This window comes from Etheostoma cragini, chromosome 15 (genome assembly GCF_013103735.1).
Source record: "Etheostoma cragini isolate CJK2018 chromosome 15, CSU_Ecrag_1.0, whole genome shotgun sequence".
Lineage (NCBI taxonomy): Eukaryota > Metazoa > Chordata > Actinopteri > Perciformes > Percidae > Etheostoma > Etheostoma cragini.
The window spans coordinates 15,512,808-15,530,828 of record NC_048421.1 but is presented as its reverse complement, the minus strand read 5'-3'; the positions used below and the strand labels follow the sequence as shown (position 1 = coordinate 15,530,828).

General features: G+C 39.8%; 2 protein-coding genes across 3 annotated transcripts in view; one reads left to right on the top strand and one right to left on the bottom strand.

Annotated features, from left to right (window-relative positions):
- znf281a (zinc finger protein 281a) overlaps window positions 1-6,310 on the bottom strand; it is a 9,467-nt gene extending 3,157 nt beyond the window's left edge. Inside the window, exons 1-4 of one of the 2 annotated variants that reach the window (XM_034894972.1) lie at window positions 6,175-6,310; window positions 3,585-4,038; window positions 1,984-2,085; window positions 1,492-1,618 (exon numbers count right to left, since the gene is read on the bottom strand). In XM_034894972.1, the coding sequence (XP_034750863.1) occupies window positions 1,492-1,618; window positions 1,984-2,085; window positions 3,585-3,989 (634 nt within the window). In that variant the 5' untranslated portion in view covers window positions 3,990-4,038; window positions 6,175-6,310. Of the gene's footprint in view, window positions 1-1,491; window positions 1,619-1,983; window positions 2,086-3,584; window positions 4,039-5,891; window positions 6,026-6,174 lie in introns of those variants that run through there. The other variant, XM_034894973.1, reaches the window with a different exon arrangement.
- Window positions 6,311-11,397: 5,087 nt separating this feature from the next.
- Window positions 11,398-18,021, top strand: part of kcnj19a (potassium inwardly rectifying channel subfamily J member 19a) — a 16,556-nt gene continuing 9,932 nt past the window's right edge. Inside the window, exon 1 of the mRNA XM_034895015.1 lies at window positions 11,398-12,451. Within this exon, the coding sequence (XP_034750906.1) occupies window positions 11,786-12,451 (666 nt within the window). The 5' untranslated portion in view covers window positions 11,398-11,785. The remainder of the gene's footprint in view (window positions 12,452-18,021) is intronic.

The window sequence follows — 18,021 nt, the reverse complement described above, 5'->3', positions numbered from 1 at the left end:
ACAAAATGTTTAAAACCAAATGCTTTACATTAGGCTTCAGGTAAGAGGCTTTGTTTGAAATATGTTTTTATTTAAAGTATGTGTGCATCTAAAGGTAAAGGTACTTCAAATATTGTCACATATACTGTATGTAGCCAATTTAACCCATCCCTCAAGGGAGCAGTGGTGGCGCCCAGGGATAAACTCCAGGTTGGTGCCAAGGCACTAACTGGAGAACCTAGTACGTGTTTTTTATGGAGAACATACAAACTCCACACAGAAAGGCCCAGAATGCCCTGGATTCAAACACAGATCCTTCTTGCTGTGAGGCCACAGTGCTAACCATAAGGCAACGATGTTGCACCATCTTTGCCTGTTTTTCCTGTTCTCTGCATCTTGGGTGGCATTTAAGAACCAAGGACTTACACCAAGTGTAGCGCCTGTTTTTAAAATGGTTTGCACTAAAGGAACAAAACCCAATACCTTAAGCTATTCTTTGTTAAAGTCTCTGCAACTAGAGTACTTGAATTATATTTATATGCAACATTATGTTGAATAATTACAGTTTTGCACGACAAAAGTTCTCAAAACTACATACAATCTGTCTTTAAAAAAATATATGTATACATTTAGCAGTTTGGCTTTCCTTAGGGTCTATGTAACCTGTTCTGAAATCTATTTTAATTTACATATTGTGATATATATATTGTTATCGCAAGAGGCTGCAATGTTTGTCACAACAATGAATTTTAGGCCTTATGCCCATCCCTATGAGAAATAAAATGTTTCTTTATCTGCCCAGTTACAGTACGGTTTACCTGCGGAGCATCTGCCCCATACCCCTCCCGGTAACAGCCTTGTAAGTCTCTTGTTTAACCTGCAAGACTCCTGTTTCGATACGCGTGCTCATCTTCTGCTACATGAAAACACTGGAGTAGTAGTAGTAGTAGTAGTAGTAGTAGTAGTTGTAGTAGTAGTAGAGGTTGTACCAGCGTATCGTTCAAAAGTAGTTTTGCGGACTTCACTAACATTTATCAGCATAGCATAGAGCATCAGAGGAGCAAACAGAAAGGAGTTGTGAATAAGAAACGAGTGATGCTGCCGTCAGTTTCCATCACAGTATGGTGATTTTAAGACGTTAAAGTAAATGTAAAAGTTTACATCCTGGCACACGGTTATCCTGCAATAAGGAGTACAATGACGATTTGAATCGATGTTTAGGGGGCACTACTACATGTGTGATGCTTATTGGTAGGGTTGATTTCAGAAAAACCTAAATATTGTGCAAAAAAAGTGTTTACTTCAGAGCTCTTACCAAGTACACTGAGAACTATCTGGAGATACTGTTGGTTAAATTGTACAAGCAGTAATGATAACATTAGCTAAAGTTTCTTTAGCTGGCGTAACAATCACATTAATTATTTCTTTTTGTGCTTTTATCAAAAAGTGACAAAAAAATCAAAGGATGGAGAACATATGAGTATCATGGTGAAAATGTGCACATCACCATACCCGTGTGGATGAGGACGTGTCTGCGTAGGTGATAGGAGCTTCTGAAGGATGCAGAGCAGTGCTCGCAGATGTGAGGCTTGGTTCCCGGCGACAGACAGCCTCCATCTGCATCCAGCATCATTGATTGCTGTGGAACAATGACGGAAAAACACAGGGTTCAGATTCAGTCAGCTGTCTTTAAAGACATCTGAATCTATTTAAAGGAACAGTTGATGTTGGACAGAATGCATATGTATAATAAGCACTATTCTTTTTTTTTATCATGTTAACATTTAAAAATAGACTGAGTATTTATTAAAAATAATTGTATGGGGAATAATAAAATGTATAACTTTGCAGATAAGGTTTATTACTTTGTTTTTATTTGACAACAAAAAACAGGAATTAACTGAACATAACTAATTACTAACATGCAATTATAAATGGTTCTTTGGTAAGAACTTAAATGGCAAAATATGAATACATTCCCAGATACAAAAATATATGACAAACCTTTGCCTCGCTTCTCTTCTTTTTTGGCCTACCCTCCTGTCCATCACCATTTGACCTTCGACCTTTTCTCCCAGTGGGCTCTTTTCCTAACTGACTCGGCAGCTGTGAGGATGACAAAGGGAGAGGCGGTGGGCCGTGAGAGTGAGCCACAACAAGGAAATTACTTGAAGGTTAAGGGACTTCAGTCTAAAAACTATCACATGACCAAGTCAATGTTTGTTGCTCATGCAAACAAACACTTGGACAAGGTCTAGTAAGTGTTGTGGGGAACTCAAGAAGTGGTTCCAGTGGGTGAAAACAACTATGCCTTAAATGCAGGCTTCTCTTTGCATAGGCAGCCTGTAATTCAATTTGAGAGCCTTTCATCTACTATTCTAGGCAAAGAAATAGACAAACTGCACACATCATAACTGCATCATGTACTAAACATTCAGAAGTTGTACTCTTCAGTAAACGTTATCACAAACAATCTGTGTGGGGTATTTATTCAAGAATTCCCCCCTTTCAACACTGCAGTTTCTTTCCCAGTGAACATGCTGCACTGCAGTGCAAATTAGAGAGCCGGACAGAAAAATGTATGGGTTCCACATGTGTTAAAATAAAACCCTAAACAAAAAAAGTTATTAAGTAGACAATTAAAAAGAATCTGGCACAGTGAAGACACCAATTCATTCTGTTTTTACAAAAACTTGCATCTGGAGCCCTGAAGACCTCGGATGCCTGGCTTTTGTTCTAAGTGTATGGATGTGTGTATTTCTATTTGAATAAGCACAAAAGGCGGCTAAAATGAAGTGCAAGCTCCAACATGACAGCTGTGTCCTTGCCAGGACGTTTTCATTCACACTGAGGGGGGGATGACATCACCCTTCTACCCAGAAAGAGAAACAGGAGGGGAAACAATGACAACGTCTCATTAACTATTTCACATAAGCTCCTCTCAGGCTCCTCCCTCCCAGGCTTTAAAAATATCACCTGCTTCACAACACAGCAGGGCTGGTTTGGGGAAATCAATTACATTTATTTTGACGAATCTCACTGTATATTGCTCATGTTTGAGTCTATATTGATCATGTTAAACGCATACAAACTGTAGCTAATTACACAATAATGCACGAAAGGAAAAGCCTAAAAAAAATCGTTTAACCTGAATTTAACCATGTCTCAGAGAAAAGTATGGCTAGCTTGATCTACAGTGGCAAAATGGTTGCTAAAAAAAGTAGCTGGAATTAGATGCGTTGTATCGATGCCAATTTAGATTTTTTGGCGACTAGCCAACCCTCGTTAACAGATTATAACTGTTAACCACCAAGCACGCAACTGAGTCCCAGTTCTCCAGCCCAGGATGCTTGGACATAGGTTCCACATATGCGCACATCGAAGATGCTGCATGATTTGTCGCAGACACACTTTCCTGGAACCGGGTAGAGAGTAGTTGAACAGCAAAATCCTAACTTTCATAAGAACTTTAAAAGGTGATATCTGGTGATATACTGAGTTTAAATATGTTGATATTACCCATCTGAATTGTTTCAGCTTTTAACTCAAAAACAGATATAAACCAACTCCCCCTTATGTTCTGATATGCTATCAGTGGTACTTACGTTCCCCATGCTGAGTTCATGCACCAGCAGGCCCTGGTTGTTACTGACTGTCACCTCCAGCAGCTCTGTGCTCTTCCCAAGCCCTCCAGGGTAAACTGGCAGGCGATAATCGTGCTCTGACAGCTTCTCCTGCTTGATACCCATAGAATGAACATAGTCTCCCACTCCCACACACCCCATACGCCCACCCTGGGTGCCCATGCTGCAATCAGGCGAGTCACGCTCCTTCTTCAGGATCATTTCTTGTGGTGGAAGGTCCTGCATGACCGAGTGGGCGGCCAGCCGGGTGAAGCTGGTCACCGGGGGGAGGTGGCTGAACATAATCATGCCAGGGCCAAAATTGGAGTCCATGCTCCCGTTGGAGCGCAGGTATTCATTGCCTAGTTTGTCTTGAATGATGTTCATGGTGGATGCCGGCAGGCAAGAAAACTAGGTGGTGGCAATCAGTGTCATCCTGTGTGGGGAAAAAACAGCAGGAGTCAATGTTATAACAGCATTTAGGTAGGGATACACAATCCAATGCTGATATTAGTATAGCAAGTAGCTGGAAAGGGAAGTTGTTGACAATAGGGCCGATCTATTCAATTCAATTTGATATTTACGTCTGATAATCAAACAGAAACATGTCATTGCTGCATTTAAAAGGTTCACATTTGAATTGCAATTTGTGTTAATTGTAAAGATAGTTAACAAGTTGATTCAGTACATTTCTATTCAAATCTATTGTTATATTCTTTTACAAAGTTAGAAAAGCAATGTTTAAGTCAAGACTGATGTTGCCTTACACATAAAAGAATGTTCCAGGTCACTTCCACACAGTGAGGCGTACATCTTATTTAACACTGGTATCATATCAGTACCTGGTTTCAACCAAAGCCCAGATGGTATTGGATAGGATAGGAAAAGGTTGGATCAGCATCCCTAGTAATAGGTCACTTTGAAGGAGGCACCATAACTAGCAATCAATCTGTTAGAATATAACACTCAAATAATCGACAACAGACAACAATTACGGAGTCAGTTAAGCTTGGTTTTCAGGAATCAGTGTCACAGCCTCTGATCTCAGACAGGGCTCTAAGTCGGATTACATTTATAATTTGTGGGTCAACAATGGGCAGCAGTCTGGCACAATGACAAGTGAAAACAAGCAAAACAGACAAAACTGGGGGTACAGTGTACAACATTCTCTCTGGTTGATTACAGTGTGTTTGCACAATATTTGTAAAGGGCAAAAAGGTCACTGTGGCTGCAATGCTAGAGAACATGAGATGAGGAATGAGAGGATTGAAGTTGTGTTAATCTGTTTGATGGGCCTGTCTGACCCAGTCATCCTATTTGCATGAGCTTATCTGCCAATGAGAGTGCACACAAACTGCATTTGAAAGACTGTTGGTGTAATTACGTAGCTGCTGCATAAACAAATGCATGTTTTGTAATACCTCTATACGTGGCGTTTAACGCAGAAATGTAAATGTGTTGATATAACGTGTTACTACCTATGTAAAATGCAACTAGCTATGACCAAATGCAATTTAGGAAGGTACCCAAATGGTTGGGGGGTGTCCCTTTGAAGCACAATTTAGAATGGTCCTGCATATTTTGATAAAGTTACATCAAAATGTATAGATACAAGTTTAACATTTTATAAACCATAATTTAAAGATCTACAAGTATCGTTGGCAAACGCGTGAAAGACCCATGCAGCTAATGAGTGCTATCTTACTGCTGCCAAATGCCTTCAGCTCTGGTAGTGAGCTAGCAGCAATAACCTACTCACCTAACACAAAGCCAACTTTTAAAAAATGAAAGAAGAGTTCAGCCACGCAAACTTACTTCATCTTTCTCAAATGTGTTTAAGTAGACAAACAAGTGTGTTGAGGACCCTTGGTCTGCGTATTTAGAAAAAAAAACTACAACGCTTGTTCGCTGTGCAATTAGCTGCCTAGCTAACCATTTGGCTAACCACTCTTGCGGGGCCCTTCTTTGTGATGCAGGATCAGGGAATAATTAATATGGCCATGCAATAACAGCAGCAGACCTGCGCTTGATAAACACCAAAAACAACGAAATATAAACAGAATAACAACTTAAACACGAGTAAAGGCGCCGCTCTTTTAGGCATGTAAACAAAGTTAGTTTTGTACTTTTCTTAGTTGAAATTAAAGAATAAGGGGCAGGTATCACTGCATACTAGCTAGCGTTACACAAGACACATAACATCAGTGCGCTGAAGAAATGATTAAGGACGAATGCTGGTTAGCGCCTAAAAAAAAGAAAGAAACACGAGCAATCTTGCATCATTTGTACTTATTCTTGGCTGTTTTCTCCAAGATGTTGGGTTCTTTTCCTGGATAGTGAACAGACTCTAAATGATGGAGCGACAACACAAGCATGACCCATAACAAACGGCCCATACAACTCCAGTGAACAATGACGCTCGTCGGCTAGCCGAGACAGCTAACTTAGCAGCTAACTAGCGGTGACGTTAACGTTGGTGCGCCGCGCTTTGTTGTCTGTCCCGTACGAGAGTTCAACTACTAGAGCAACCCACTCTAACCCCCAAAGCTCTGTTTATATGAATTTATCTTACCGGTGCAGGACCATGACCTGCTGTTTTGGCACGCGTAGTTCACCCTCAGCTGTCCGTTTTGATATCTAGAGCCAAAACATTGTTCTCTCGCAGCTACTGGGTTCTTCCATCTTGCATTAGCGCAGAGCATTCTGGGTCCTGAGCACTGACACCATGCAAGAGAACGACTGAGACGCAAAAATGTAATTAAAATAAATAAATCATATATGTTTTTAAATTATCAATGATATTTATATCTATTTATTCCACCAATTTACAATCCTTTGGACTATATATGAATTATTTATTATTTTATAATTTATTTATACTTTTTATTAAACTATTATAAAGTTATTCAATTCACTATTGTTTGTGCATTTTATGTTCTTGTACTTTACTCAAAGTTTGAGATTTGAGGCTTGCACTGCATGGTGAGACAGAAAGATACTGCACAAATCTTAGCAGACCTCACAGACATTCTTTAGATTCTAATATAATATAGTACAATCTTTTATTTGTGTAAACAAGCCTTACATTTCAGTAGATTTTTCAGGATTAGTCATGGTGAAAAAAATTAACAAATGCCACAATGTGAAAGCAGAGTTTAGAGTTCTAAATCAGAAAATAAATAATTAATAATAACAAATGCAGGAAGAACAAACAATGCTTATTCATTAGTCTACTGTGAAAATAATGCCAAAACGTTGTCAAGCTCAGTAAAAGCACATAGTAAAAAATCAGTACAAATTACACACAAGCAGCTAGGCTATATTTTCTTAAATTATCAAAAGTAAAAGTAGCTCTAAAAGTAAGTCATTATGCAGAATGACTCTTTTCAGAGTAGTAGCCTATAATATTTCACATTATGTCATTGCAACCCTAAGTTACTATTGTTTATGTGTGTTTTCAATTTCCTCACGGGAGTCATCCCAAAAGGATTAATGAAGAGAAGTCTAAGTCTAAGTATTAACATGTAAGCAGCATTTTAATGTTGTAGCTGGATGAGACAAAGCAAATTTTATCTTCCACAGTAGTACAGTGTGTACGATAGAGGGTGTCATATGCTGTACAGATTTACATAATGTATGAAATAATATATAGGTCTAAGGTGATCTTATTTTACTCTCCATTTTAATTTAAAATATTACCTGGAGACTAAGCCTAGGTGTTAAAATGTAGAGGAGTTAAAACTACGCTGAAATGCAATGAAATAACGCAAAAGTACAAAGTACAAAATTATCAACACATTTGACCTTATTGTAATACTTAAGTAAATTACTTAATTGCACCATGCATAATCGTGGCTTTCTTTTGACACTGCCTTGTTTTGGTTAATTGTTTAGTTTAATTAAGGAAGGAAATTAACTTCTATCATTTTGTTGTTTGTTCACTTTCAACAAGTAATGTCGTGTCATTTCAGTCATTAATGAAGAAGGAATGAAAATCCCCCCAAATGGTAAGATTAATCCATGCAAATCTAAGTATACACAGCCGGTACAGTGAAACTGTAAATGGCTCTTTAAATCAGGTATGGCTCCTCGGAGGTTGGATGAAGTTTCTGACTACTTCTATGAGTAATAGGGAGTTATGAAGAACTAGACTCAGACTCAATTCTGACTCTAGTTGCTATTTTCTGGATTTGTGACTCCATGACTCAGGTAATGGTGATTGACTAATCGGGGAATATAGACTTGACTCAGACTCAACAGTTGGTGACTTGACTAGAACACTGGTCTGCCGTTGAGTGCAGAGAAGGGAGTGTACAGGGTGTTTTTCTAGTGCTTTTGACTAAAAACATCTGCCGGGCTGCAACCTATGGCAAATGGAGTGCAATTCTACAACACTTTTTCTAGTCTTAGCAACCACTCTTGCTTTACATTTCAGGCACCATACACCCCATTTACACACACATTCATACAATTGTGGCCGAGGCTACCACACAAGGTACTACCTGCTTAACAGATAAACATTCACGCACATTCACAACAATTTGAGGTTCACTATCATGCTAAAGGAACCTTTGACATTTAGACTGCAGCAGCCGAGGATCGAACCACCGGCTGCTCTAGCTCCAAAACAGAACATTTGCAGGCTAATGTGCTAAAAGATGCTAACATTTGATGATTCACTAACAATTGACCCCTTTTCACATACACTAGATCCATGTTGTAGTTTGAGCCATTGTTGACCTAAATAATATTAATTATAATTGTAAAAGAACCCAGGGCTGCTTTCAGCATATTTTTGTTTTGTTACTCAGATCAGACTTTGGGTAAACTCCTGTAAAGCTTGAGCTAAAACACAAAAGCACATAAACAGACACAAAGACAGGACATCCTGTAAGTGTGGTGTTACTTCAACGTCCTGTTCTGAGTATTATATGTCAAACTCAGCTAAGGTTAGAAAATGTCACCCTGTAGCTCAACTTCCCATCAGTCCCTACTACCAGCTGCACGTTGGGGACATTAGGGTCAGAGACATTACCAGTCCTGCACTTTGAGTCCCATCATATACCACTGACTCCACTTTAAAATAAGTAATCCACCTTCAATGGAAAGGAGGACCTGAACCAGACCACAGTTTAGAAGGATGGTGAACCTTCATGTCTGGAATCTTTGGCAATTTGTGTAGCATATAAAGCAGATGGTTATCAATTCTAACTCCTCATTAATAATTCAGCCTGTGCAGCATGTCTTTGTTTTCACTCCCTCCTCCCCTGAATCCATCCCAACCTCACACCACAAATCATTTGGATGTGAAAGCTGAATTACCTTCCTCATCTAACATCGGAGGCCAAGAAAACAGAACAGTTGCAAGCCAGTTATTGGTGGTTCCCAGTGCTTGTGCTGACTTAGATTCCTCTCATTGGGAAAGCCTGATGCCTACACATAACATATGGCAATCCTGGCAGTCTATACTCCTGTCCTCAATTGTCAGGAGGATCAAAGCCATGTGTGAGTTCCCTCTACTGGGATAGAAATCCCTTATCAGTTATCAACAACCTATGCAATGGGGAGAATTTTGCTGTAATATTTGGGTGAGTCTACTTGGTGTGTTGATAGTTGATATTAAACGGCATATGCTACAAATCATATATATATATATATATATTTATATGTATATTGCTGTTCAATACTACTCCCAATTATTAGGTGCTACATACAGTAGGGGCCTATATACTATGGTAAACTTATTTTGTAGTTGCAGTTATACCCCAACACATCAAACAAAGTATGTCTGACTGGGCTTACAAGTTTTGTAACTAAGTGTTGGTTCCACTTCTCTGTTACAAGACTTCTATTTAAAAGCAAAAAAGGGATAATGCGGCCAATTTGTTTGCAGAAAAATAGTTTTGGGAAATGTACTTGCTTTCTTGCCAAGAGTTGGATTTGAGGACGATTGCACTACGTTAAATGTGTAGCTGCCATCAGCTGGTTATCTTAGCTTAGAATAAAATAAGTTTTATAACCTGCAGCTGGGATGGTGAAATATCTGGTCAGTCTTACAGTGTAATTGAAAGAGAATACACTTGAATAACACACCAGGCAAATACACCTCTAGATTATTCTGTATTTATTGTATGAAATATTCCAAAATAATCTGGAAACACCCAAAGTTATATAGCACGGTTTTCTCATCCTCTCCTGTCTGAAGCTGCTGTCTCTTTGGGAGCCATCCTCCTCTTTCATTTATGACCTGAAAATAATCCCGGGATTTGTTAAATGATTTTGTCCACCCTATTTATATGTGTGAGGGAATGCTAACTAACAGAGACACCTCTCTGTATACTGCTGTTCAATAGCACCACAAACTACATCCTCATAAAGTTGAATCAACATCTCCCTAAACAGTTTCAACACAAACTGAACATTTTAACCTTCATGAAGGGAGGATTTACTGCAAGACTGTTAGACTGCATTACTTGTATGTAGGAGTACCTAATAAACTGAGTGTGAGTTATGACTATTGCTTCTTCAGAGTCACAAAAGGTGCACTTCTTTCATAAGCTGCAGTCCTTTTCTATTTGTCAGTTTTCAAAATGTCTATAAAATTACCCTTTAGATCTGTTACTTTATTACATGTTTTTTGATGTGTTGTTGCACCAAAATAGCAACTAAAAAAACTACACAGAGGCTGACACTCTCAAAAACCAAAATCTGTCCATTAAAGTGCACAAAATAACAAATTATTTAATGACCTGAATTGGGTATCTGATTTGTTAATTTTTAAGAACACAGGCCTCTGTCATGCTTGTAATACTCCTGGGTCTCAGCACAATGAAAGGTCTGAATAAAAATCATTTGAGACGAGGGTCAGTTGATTAAATCAGTCAAGGGCTTCTTCATCTCGTAAATACGCATTAGTTAAAATTTGTAGTACTTATATGTACAACTGCTACGTGCTTATACATTTGTGTTCTGTCTGATTAAAATGAGGGCAAAGAGACTGAGAGGGTCTAGCATCCTTTTCTGGAGTGTCCTTTGGGAGAATACATGTCCAGGAAATCCTCTTCTAGCCATCCCATGTCCAGATCAATAAGAAGGCGTCACAGGAAAGAGAAGAAGCACAGATTTAATGTCAGACCTAAAAGGGGCAAAGCCTTTGGACAGTGAGTGGAACATTTAAGTCATTAGCAAGAAGTCCAAAAAACAACAAGATTTTTGGAAAATACTGAAAACATTTCCCATTGTTAGCAGATTGTTAGTTTACTTAACACAATTAACTCAATTTAATAAGCTTTAGTGATATGGCACAGGTTAACAGAGGCACAAAGCATTACTATATGTGCACTCTACTTGGTTGTTGCCCCCTAAATCGCCCTGTATTAGATCTAACATGCACATCTATCGTCCTTCCAGTAGATGGCACAGTTTAACGTGAAATCCTCCAGTCTCTGCGTGAGCCTGCAGGCTGTTATTCATACAGAGAATCACCTAAAATGTAAACACTAAATAAGCACGGAACGATAAGGGATGAATGAACACATTAATCAAACAGTTAATTAATATATAAATATTGTCACACGCTGATTCAATTGACCAGATGAAACACACAGAAGTCCAGTTGTTCACCACTCTCTTTCTCTTGTTTTTTAACACACGAATGCAGTCTTGTATAACTCTTCCCTCCTCTTTCCCTGCCCCCTTCCCTCCCTCTCCTTGGATATATCTCCCTCTCTCTCTCTCTCTCTCTCTCTCTCTCTCTCTCTCTCTCTCTCTCTCTCTCTCTCTCTCACACACACACACACACACACCTCTTCATCCTCTACAGCCCACCAGAAGCTGTGAATGGTAGACAGCTCCTCGGTTTTTGCTCTGATGGCGAGCATCACGCCAGTGAGTTAGTGGAGACTGTGCAGAGCGCAAAGCTACAGTCACCTATCTTCTGATGTCGTCTAAAATGTCTAGAATAATTTGATGTATGTATATATATATTTTAACAGATATTATAAGTGCTTTAAAAATAACTAAAATACGCGTGATTTGTTTTTGTTTAATTCCTAGGCTTTACGCGCGCTAAAGTGGCCATGGCGCATTTTACGCACTGCAGGTAACCAGTGATTTGGAGGCTCAACAACCCAAAACATGGATTAAAAAGCAATTCGTTTTCCTTTTACTTAAGGAGAGCTCAAATGGCGGCACTTCGTAGGAAATTTGGCGAAGACTACCAGGTAGTGAACACAAATCGGGCGGCCACTTTTTCTGCTCCGGTTAAGAAGAAACGCCAGCGCTTTGTGGACAAAAACGGTCGCTGCAACGTGCAGCACGGAAACCTCGGTGGAGAGACCAGCAGGTACTTCTCTGACCTCTTCACTACGTTGGTAGACCTAAAGTGGCGATGGAACATGCTCATCTTCATCCTAACGTACACGATAGCTTGGTTGGTCATGGCATCTATGTGGTGGATCATCGCTTACATCAGAGGAGACCTAAATCACGGCCACGACGCGTCCTACACCCCATGTGTGGCCAATGTGTACAACTTCCCTTCAGCTTTCCTGTTTTTCATCGAGACTGAGGCCACGATCGGTTACGGCTACCGGTACATTACAGAGAAGTGCCCAGAGGGCATCATTCTCTTCTTGTTTCAGTCGCTGATGGGCTCCATAGTGGACGCTTTTCTCATCGGCTGCATGTTCATAAAAATGTCCCAACCTAAGAAACGCGCAGAGACGCTCATGTTCAGTCAGGACGCAGTGATTTCCCAGCGAGATGGAAAACTGTGCCTCATGTTCCGTGTGGGCAACCTGCGGAACAGCCACATGGTATCTGCTCAGATCAGGTGCAAACTCATAAAGGTAAGCTCATACACCAGATCTTCTCTGATGATAAGAACTCCCTGAAAACTAACCCAAGTGTAGGAGCTGATGTAAATGAATCACACCTTCTTTCACCAATAAAGCAAGATGAATTACACCGAGTTAAATGAAAATACACGTTCAGTATAATTAACTTTTATAACTTATAAGACGGCTTGCCGAATTGGAAAGCACAGTTTTCTCTCCACAATGTGGAACACTTCAACCAAAGTATTGCATACTGTAGAGGTACTGTATGCAAATACTAGAAGCTAATGGAAAGCAAAGAACAGCCATTTCTTTTTTTTGCACAATGCTGTGCTCTTAATTCCCTTTACTTTACTTTCATCTGAGCCCAGACGGAAAAAGAATAGTTGCATATTGCAGGTTTACATTTTTGTTTTCATTCAAAGCTTAATTGTAAGCAGGTTCCAGTACACAATGTACGCCTTGTTAAACAAAGCACACTGGTAGCATTACCATAATCCTGCAGTATGGTGAGGCTGAGTGCAGCCAGGTGCATCTGAGACCACTGAGATAAGACAGTAAAGGCTGTCGGTCTTTGTTGTAAGCTCTGTTGTAACTGTGGATGGTCAACACTGTGTCCAGCATCAGTGTTGACACCTGGTTAGATATGTGTGCATCAGTAAGTGGATGTGACAGAGTGGGGAATATTCTTCCCATGGGGAAGAAAATTATGCTCAGTGTATCAGCAGTGAGAGGGAGCTTCAGATACTACCACAGATTGGTGGAGTCAGTAAAACAGCACTCCTGGGAAAGACCATGCAGGCATAAAAAGTATTTATGGCATCCATAAAGAAATGCATTATTTTCTTTCTTCTCTTTAGGGTGCTTTATTTTTTATCTATTTTTTTAACAAAAAGGACAATACACTCAGATGTTGGCCAGTCTAATGATGCATGCAGGCGGTGAGGGAGGCAAGGCAAACTGAGCTATTCCACAGTTATAAGCATTGAGGAGGAAGTGAACAGCCCATGGGCATAAAGTACAATCACACATGTCTACATCGACTTCCCTTGTCTCCCCTGTGCGTGTAGGCTCTCACCATCTCAATCACACTGTCTCCATCTGTGCATCAAACCAGCACACTGGAACTCTTACTAATTGGATTGTATGTGATTTTTTTTAAACAGTGGTATGCAGAACTAGAAGAAAAATATCAGGATTTGTGTTACTTTAAAAAAGGAAAGAAAAAAAGGCATACATCGCATCGAAATAATGACTTTAGGCTCATGGCTTTTTTTTAATACTGGAGATCCTCTTTTCACCTTTCCTTCTGGACTGCAAGAAATAAAATCTGTATTAATTTCAAGACCTCTCTGCAGACCCCACTTCTTTTTTTACAATCCCTCTCTGTGAAATACAATATATACAGCTGTGTGCTCCTAAGTGTTTTTTCAGTTTTGCTGCAGGGCTTCGTGGTCTAACCTTATTCTTTCGCTTCAAAGACTCTCACACAAAAACAGAATTTTTGCAGCAGCTCTGTCAGAGTACAGAACACAAACATGTGTTTAGGCTAAACACACCATTATATATTACACATCACGTACAATGTATAAAAACTCAAATAATAAAACTTAAGTAGTCACATTTTAGATTGAATGCTTTCAGTGCAGTCCCTGTATAGAAATGTTGGTGGAGCTTTTGAGCTGCAACCCTCTTCAAGTCATACCTAATTAATCATATAATACAATAGGAAGCATTTTAACTTGTATGGAAACTGTGTGTGTGTGTGTGTGTGTGTGTGTGTGTGTGTGAAAAGGTTTTTGTGATGACTTGTACATCAAGCTACAGAACAGCTCTCTGGAAGAATGTCTAACCAAATGCACCCAAAAATATTCTATGGTTAAAAAGAAACTATTTCTTTGACACCCCCTCATCATATGAAAGCTCAAATGAATTTCAGTTCCCGGGCACAAGCACCAGAGTTTGGTTTAACCTGACCAAACCAAACCAAACCAAACCAAACTGGTTAGGTGTGAAAACATGCTTAAGCCTGATTCCCCCTGCATAGTACGGCAAGGCTCCAGTACAATCAACTCCTTCTTTTTTGGTTTTCCATATGCAAAAGTTGTGGGTAGTACCCGGTAGTTATTTTGGTACCACCCGTTAGACAACAAAACCTGTTAAAATTTGAGCCAGTTGTTGACACCCGAGCCATGCTGAACTGTCGTGGACACTTGGGTGACAGCAAAAAGAAGGAAGAGACTGACCAATAGAAGCTGTCATACAGAGTCCCACCATAAGCAGTTGAAATGAAGCTTGGCAGGGCATCCATGGCCGCCTCACAGGGCATCCTGGTGGAACATCCTAGCTAATATATACTTTAGGAGGATGGTGAGAATGAAGGAATTGACTGAAAGTGATAAAAAGTGGTAAGAGCTGAAAGAAGAGTCTCACGGTAAGAAAGGAGAGACAGAAAGAATTACCAACTCACTTTTTTTTTAATACTGTTATTGTGTGAGGGGTGCCTTCTATTTCAAAGACATACAAGGGAGAAAAATCCTCTTGGCTGTACAGTATACTTTATCTCCTCAGAGGATTGGGTGATGGGCAATAAAAACTAGTCACTGGAATTGATTTCCATTTCTTATCTAATAAGAATAGAGATGCAATTATAAAAACATGTTGTGGAGGGCTGGGAAAAAGGTCTTAAAGCCCTGCGGATTAGCGAGCCCAAGAACCAGAAAACCTTAAGACTCTGAACTCACTCTTTGCTTTTCTTTGCTATACCTAAATATTACCTAATACCTAAATAATTCAGAGTCGTATAGGACTTTTTGCTGTAGGAGTGTGCAATGCACACGCACGCATGCAAGCACACACACACACACATTTTCAAGTTTTCTTTCCGAGGCATTCAAAAGAAGGCATGTGAGAGGTGGAGCGTGTGTTATTTCTAATGTCCAAGTCAGCAGACTGAAGTCAGAAATGATACGTTTTTCTTCTTGAATAAGCAATACATCTTCAGGCTCCTGACAATAATAATATATGAGCCTCATTACAGTATTTTCCACACCCAAGTAGAAAATGAGAGGTAGCACAGTCCCAATAAAACACATTTTTGATCAAGAACATTGTGACACCATTTCTGCCATAACGACAGCTAAAGTCACTACTGTAAGTGTCACATTGACACAAAGGAGGAAAACCAAACCAGAGCATAAGATATAAAAAAAAACATTTTAGGCATTTATCTCCAAACAACATCTAATACCAGTCTCATCCTGGTTTGACTGACCTGATGCACTTTGGAGAAGCGTACACCTCTACAGACACCCAATGATCATGACTTCACATGCATCCTCACCAGATTAACAATCAAATCCAACAGGTTTTTACTTGTGATACACCATCTCGCTATTACATTTTTCACAGCCGCCCATTATCCATAGAAATTGACTTCATATTACCAACTTCATATTACTTCATATTTTCAAGTCTGCAGCAGATGATTTATATACACATAGTCAGATGGGAAGTTACATTTTGGAGGTTGGTGTGGTGGATGGAGTTTGTCTGACTGAACAATTAGTGTTGCACAGTGTACACTTCAGTTGCCTAACCCTAAAGGAACACACCCACTTATTGGGACTTTAGCGTATTTACTGTATCTCCCAGCGTTAGACACGTCGATACATACCCTTCTCATCTCCATGCGTGCTGTAACTGTCCCAATAAGTGTATAAATAACGCTAACATATTCCTATTTACACGTTGTGATTTGTATAGGCACAGGGTGTACAAATAACAAGGTCACATGAGACACAGCCATCTTCTAACCGCATACTAACTGGGAACTACATTCTAAGAAAGGCGAAGCCCCGGTACTTCTGCTACTCGGGCGGAGTGATTTGCTCGCCGCGCCTGAGAATCCCGGTCACGGAGCAGATAGTTCACCTGGAGTCTGAGTTATAGAGTCAGCAATTACTAGATACTAAAATCATAGGTGTTCGCCGTATTGTTAAGAGCTGCAACAATAAACGAGAGACCAGGTAATACCAGGATGTTTCATTGAATTCCAACCTAAAACACTGACCAACTGAATCAATGGCTACTTGCTCTGGATATGGATCCAAATACACCTGTAGCCACCTTCAAGAATCATCGTGTTTGCTCAGAACATTTCACTGAGGATGATTATTATGAAAAAATGGAATTAGCCACACGGACCATGAAACGTGTGCTGATGGATACGGCCATCCCATCGATAGTACAGACCGGACAAAGTGGATCTCCTGCGGCTACGGTAAGTGTTCCGTTATGTTTCAGAGTAACATTAAAAACACTATTACATCAAAAGGGTGGTCACTTCTATTGCAGTTGTTCTCGGGCTACATTTATCCCTTGTAATGCTACTGTGTTGTCACAAATGTGCTTTTCCACCCCAGAATAAAATAACACGTGTCCGTTCTGATTCTCCCCTCTACCTCAGTCTGTTTGGCATTTTGTCTATCAGCTTAAAATTTGTAACTCCACGTCTGTGTGTTCCGGCTGAAAAAGATATGGTTCTGGATTGTGGTTTGCTACCAAGTAGAAATCCTCTGACAATTCCTCGAAGTCAGCCATGATCACCAGGGTTGTTCGCTAATAGCTAGCTATTCACATTGGTTTTGTTGACGGAAGTAACTGTGCTTTTCGGTGCTAATCACTCCACCCAAGTAGCAGTGCTTCGCCTTTCTGAGAATATAGTTCTCAGTTAGTATGCGGTTAGAATATTTTTGTGTCTCATGTGACCTTGTTATTTGTACACCCTGTGACTATACAAATCACAACATGTAAATAGGAACATGTTGGCGTTATTTTGTCACTCATTGGGTGCAGTAGCTAGTTGGAACCAGTTACCTGCAGGATCTTTGCTAGGCTAAGCTAATGCTGGGGGTGTCAGACAGTTACAGCACGCATGGAGATGAGAAGGGTATGTATTGACTTGTCTAAATGTGGGGGATACGGTGAAGAAGCTAAAGTTCCAAAAAGTCGGCGTGTTCCTTTAACTTTAAAATGCACATATTGCAGAAATAAGTAAGTGAAATTATGTTGGCACTGAAGGTTTAAAAAATGTGGTCATGCAAAATCTAAGTAAATTCAGGTGAAAAAGTGGTCTTTCCTAAACCTGTGACTAACCATAGTTCTTAGATTTTTGAGTTCTGACTTCAGATAATTGGTCAGTCAAAATTTGCATGATACAGACGTTTTCCCAGCAGAAAAGAAGAAGAGATGCAACAGAAGACTGAATTATGTGTGAACCTCTCATTATTACACACATAAACCTGAGCAAAACTAGCAGAAATATTTTCCTGGGTTTGCCCACAGCTAACTGTTTGTGTTATTGTGTGAAAAAATAGTGAACAACCAAAATATCCAGTTCAAGGTAAAAGTAACTTAGACCACAGAACCTGTGAAATCTTTCGTTCCCCTTTTGGCCCTCTGTTCACTGTAAGCGGACGTTTTCACACTCCTTTACAGATCTGCTTTCTAGAGTAGATACATCTGCAAATGCTCGCCTCACAATTAGTGGGAAATGGTCAGCCCAGTAGGGAGCCGAGTGG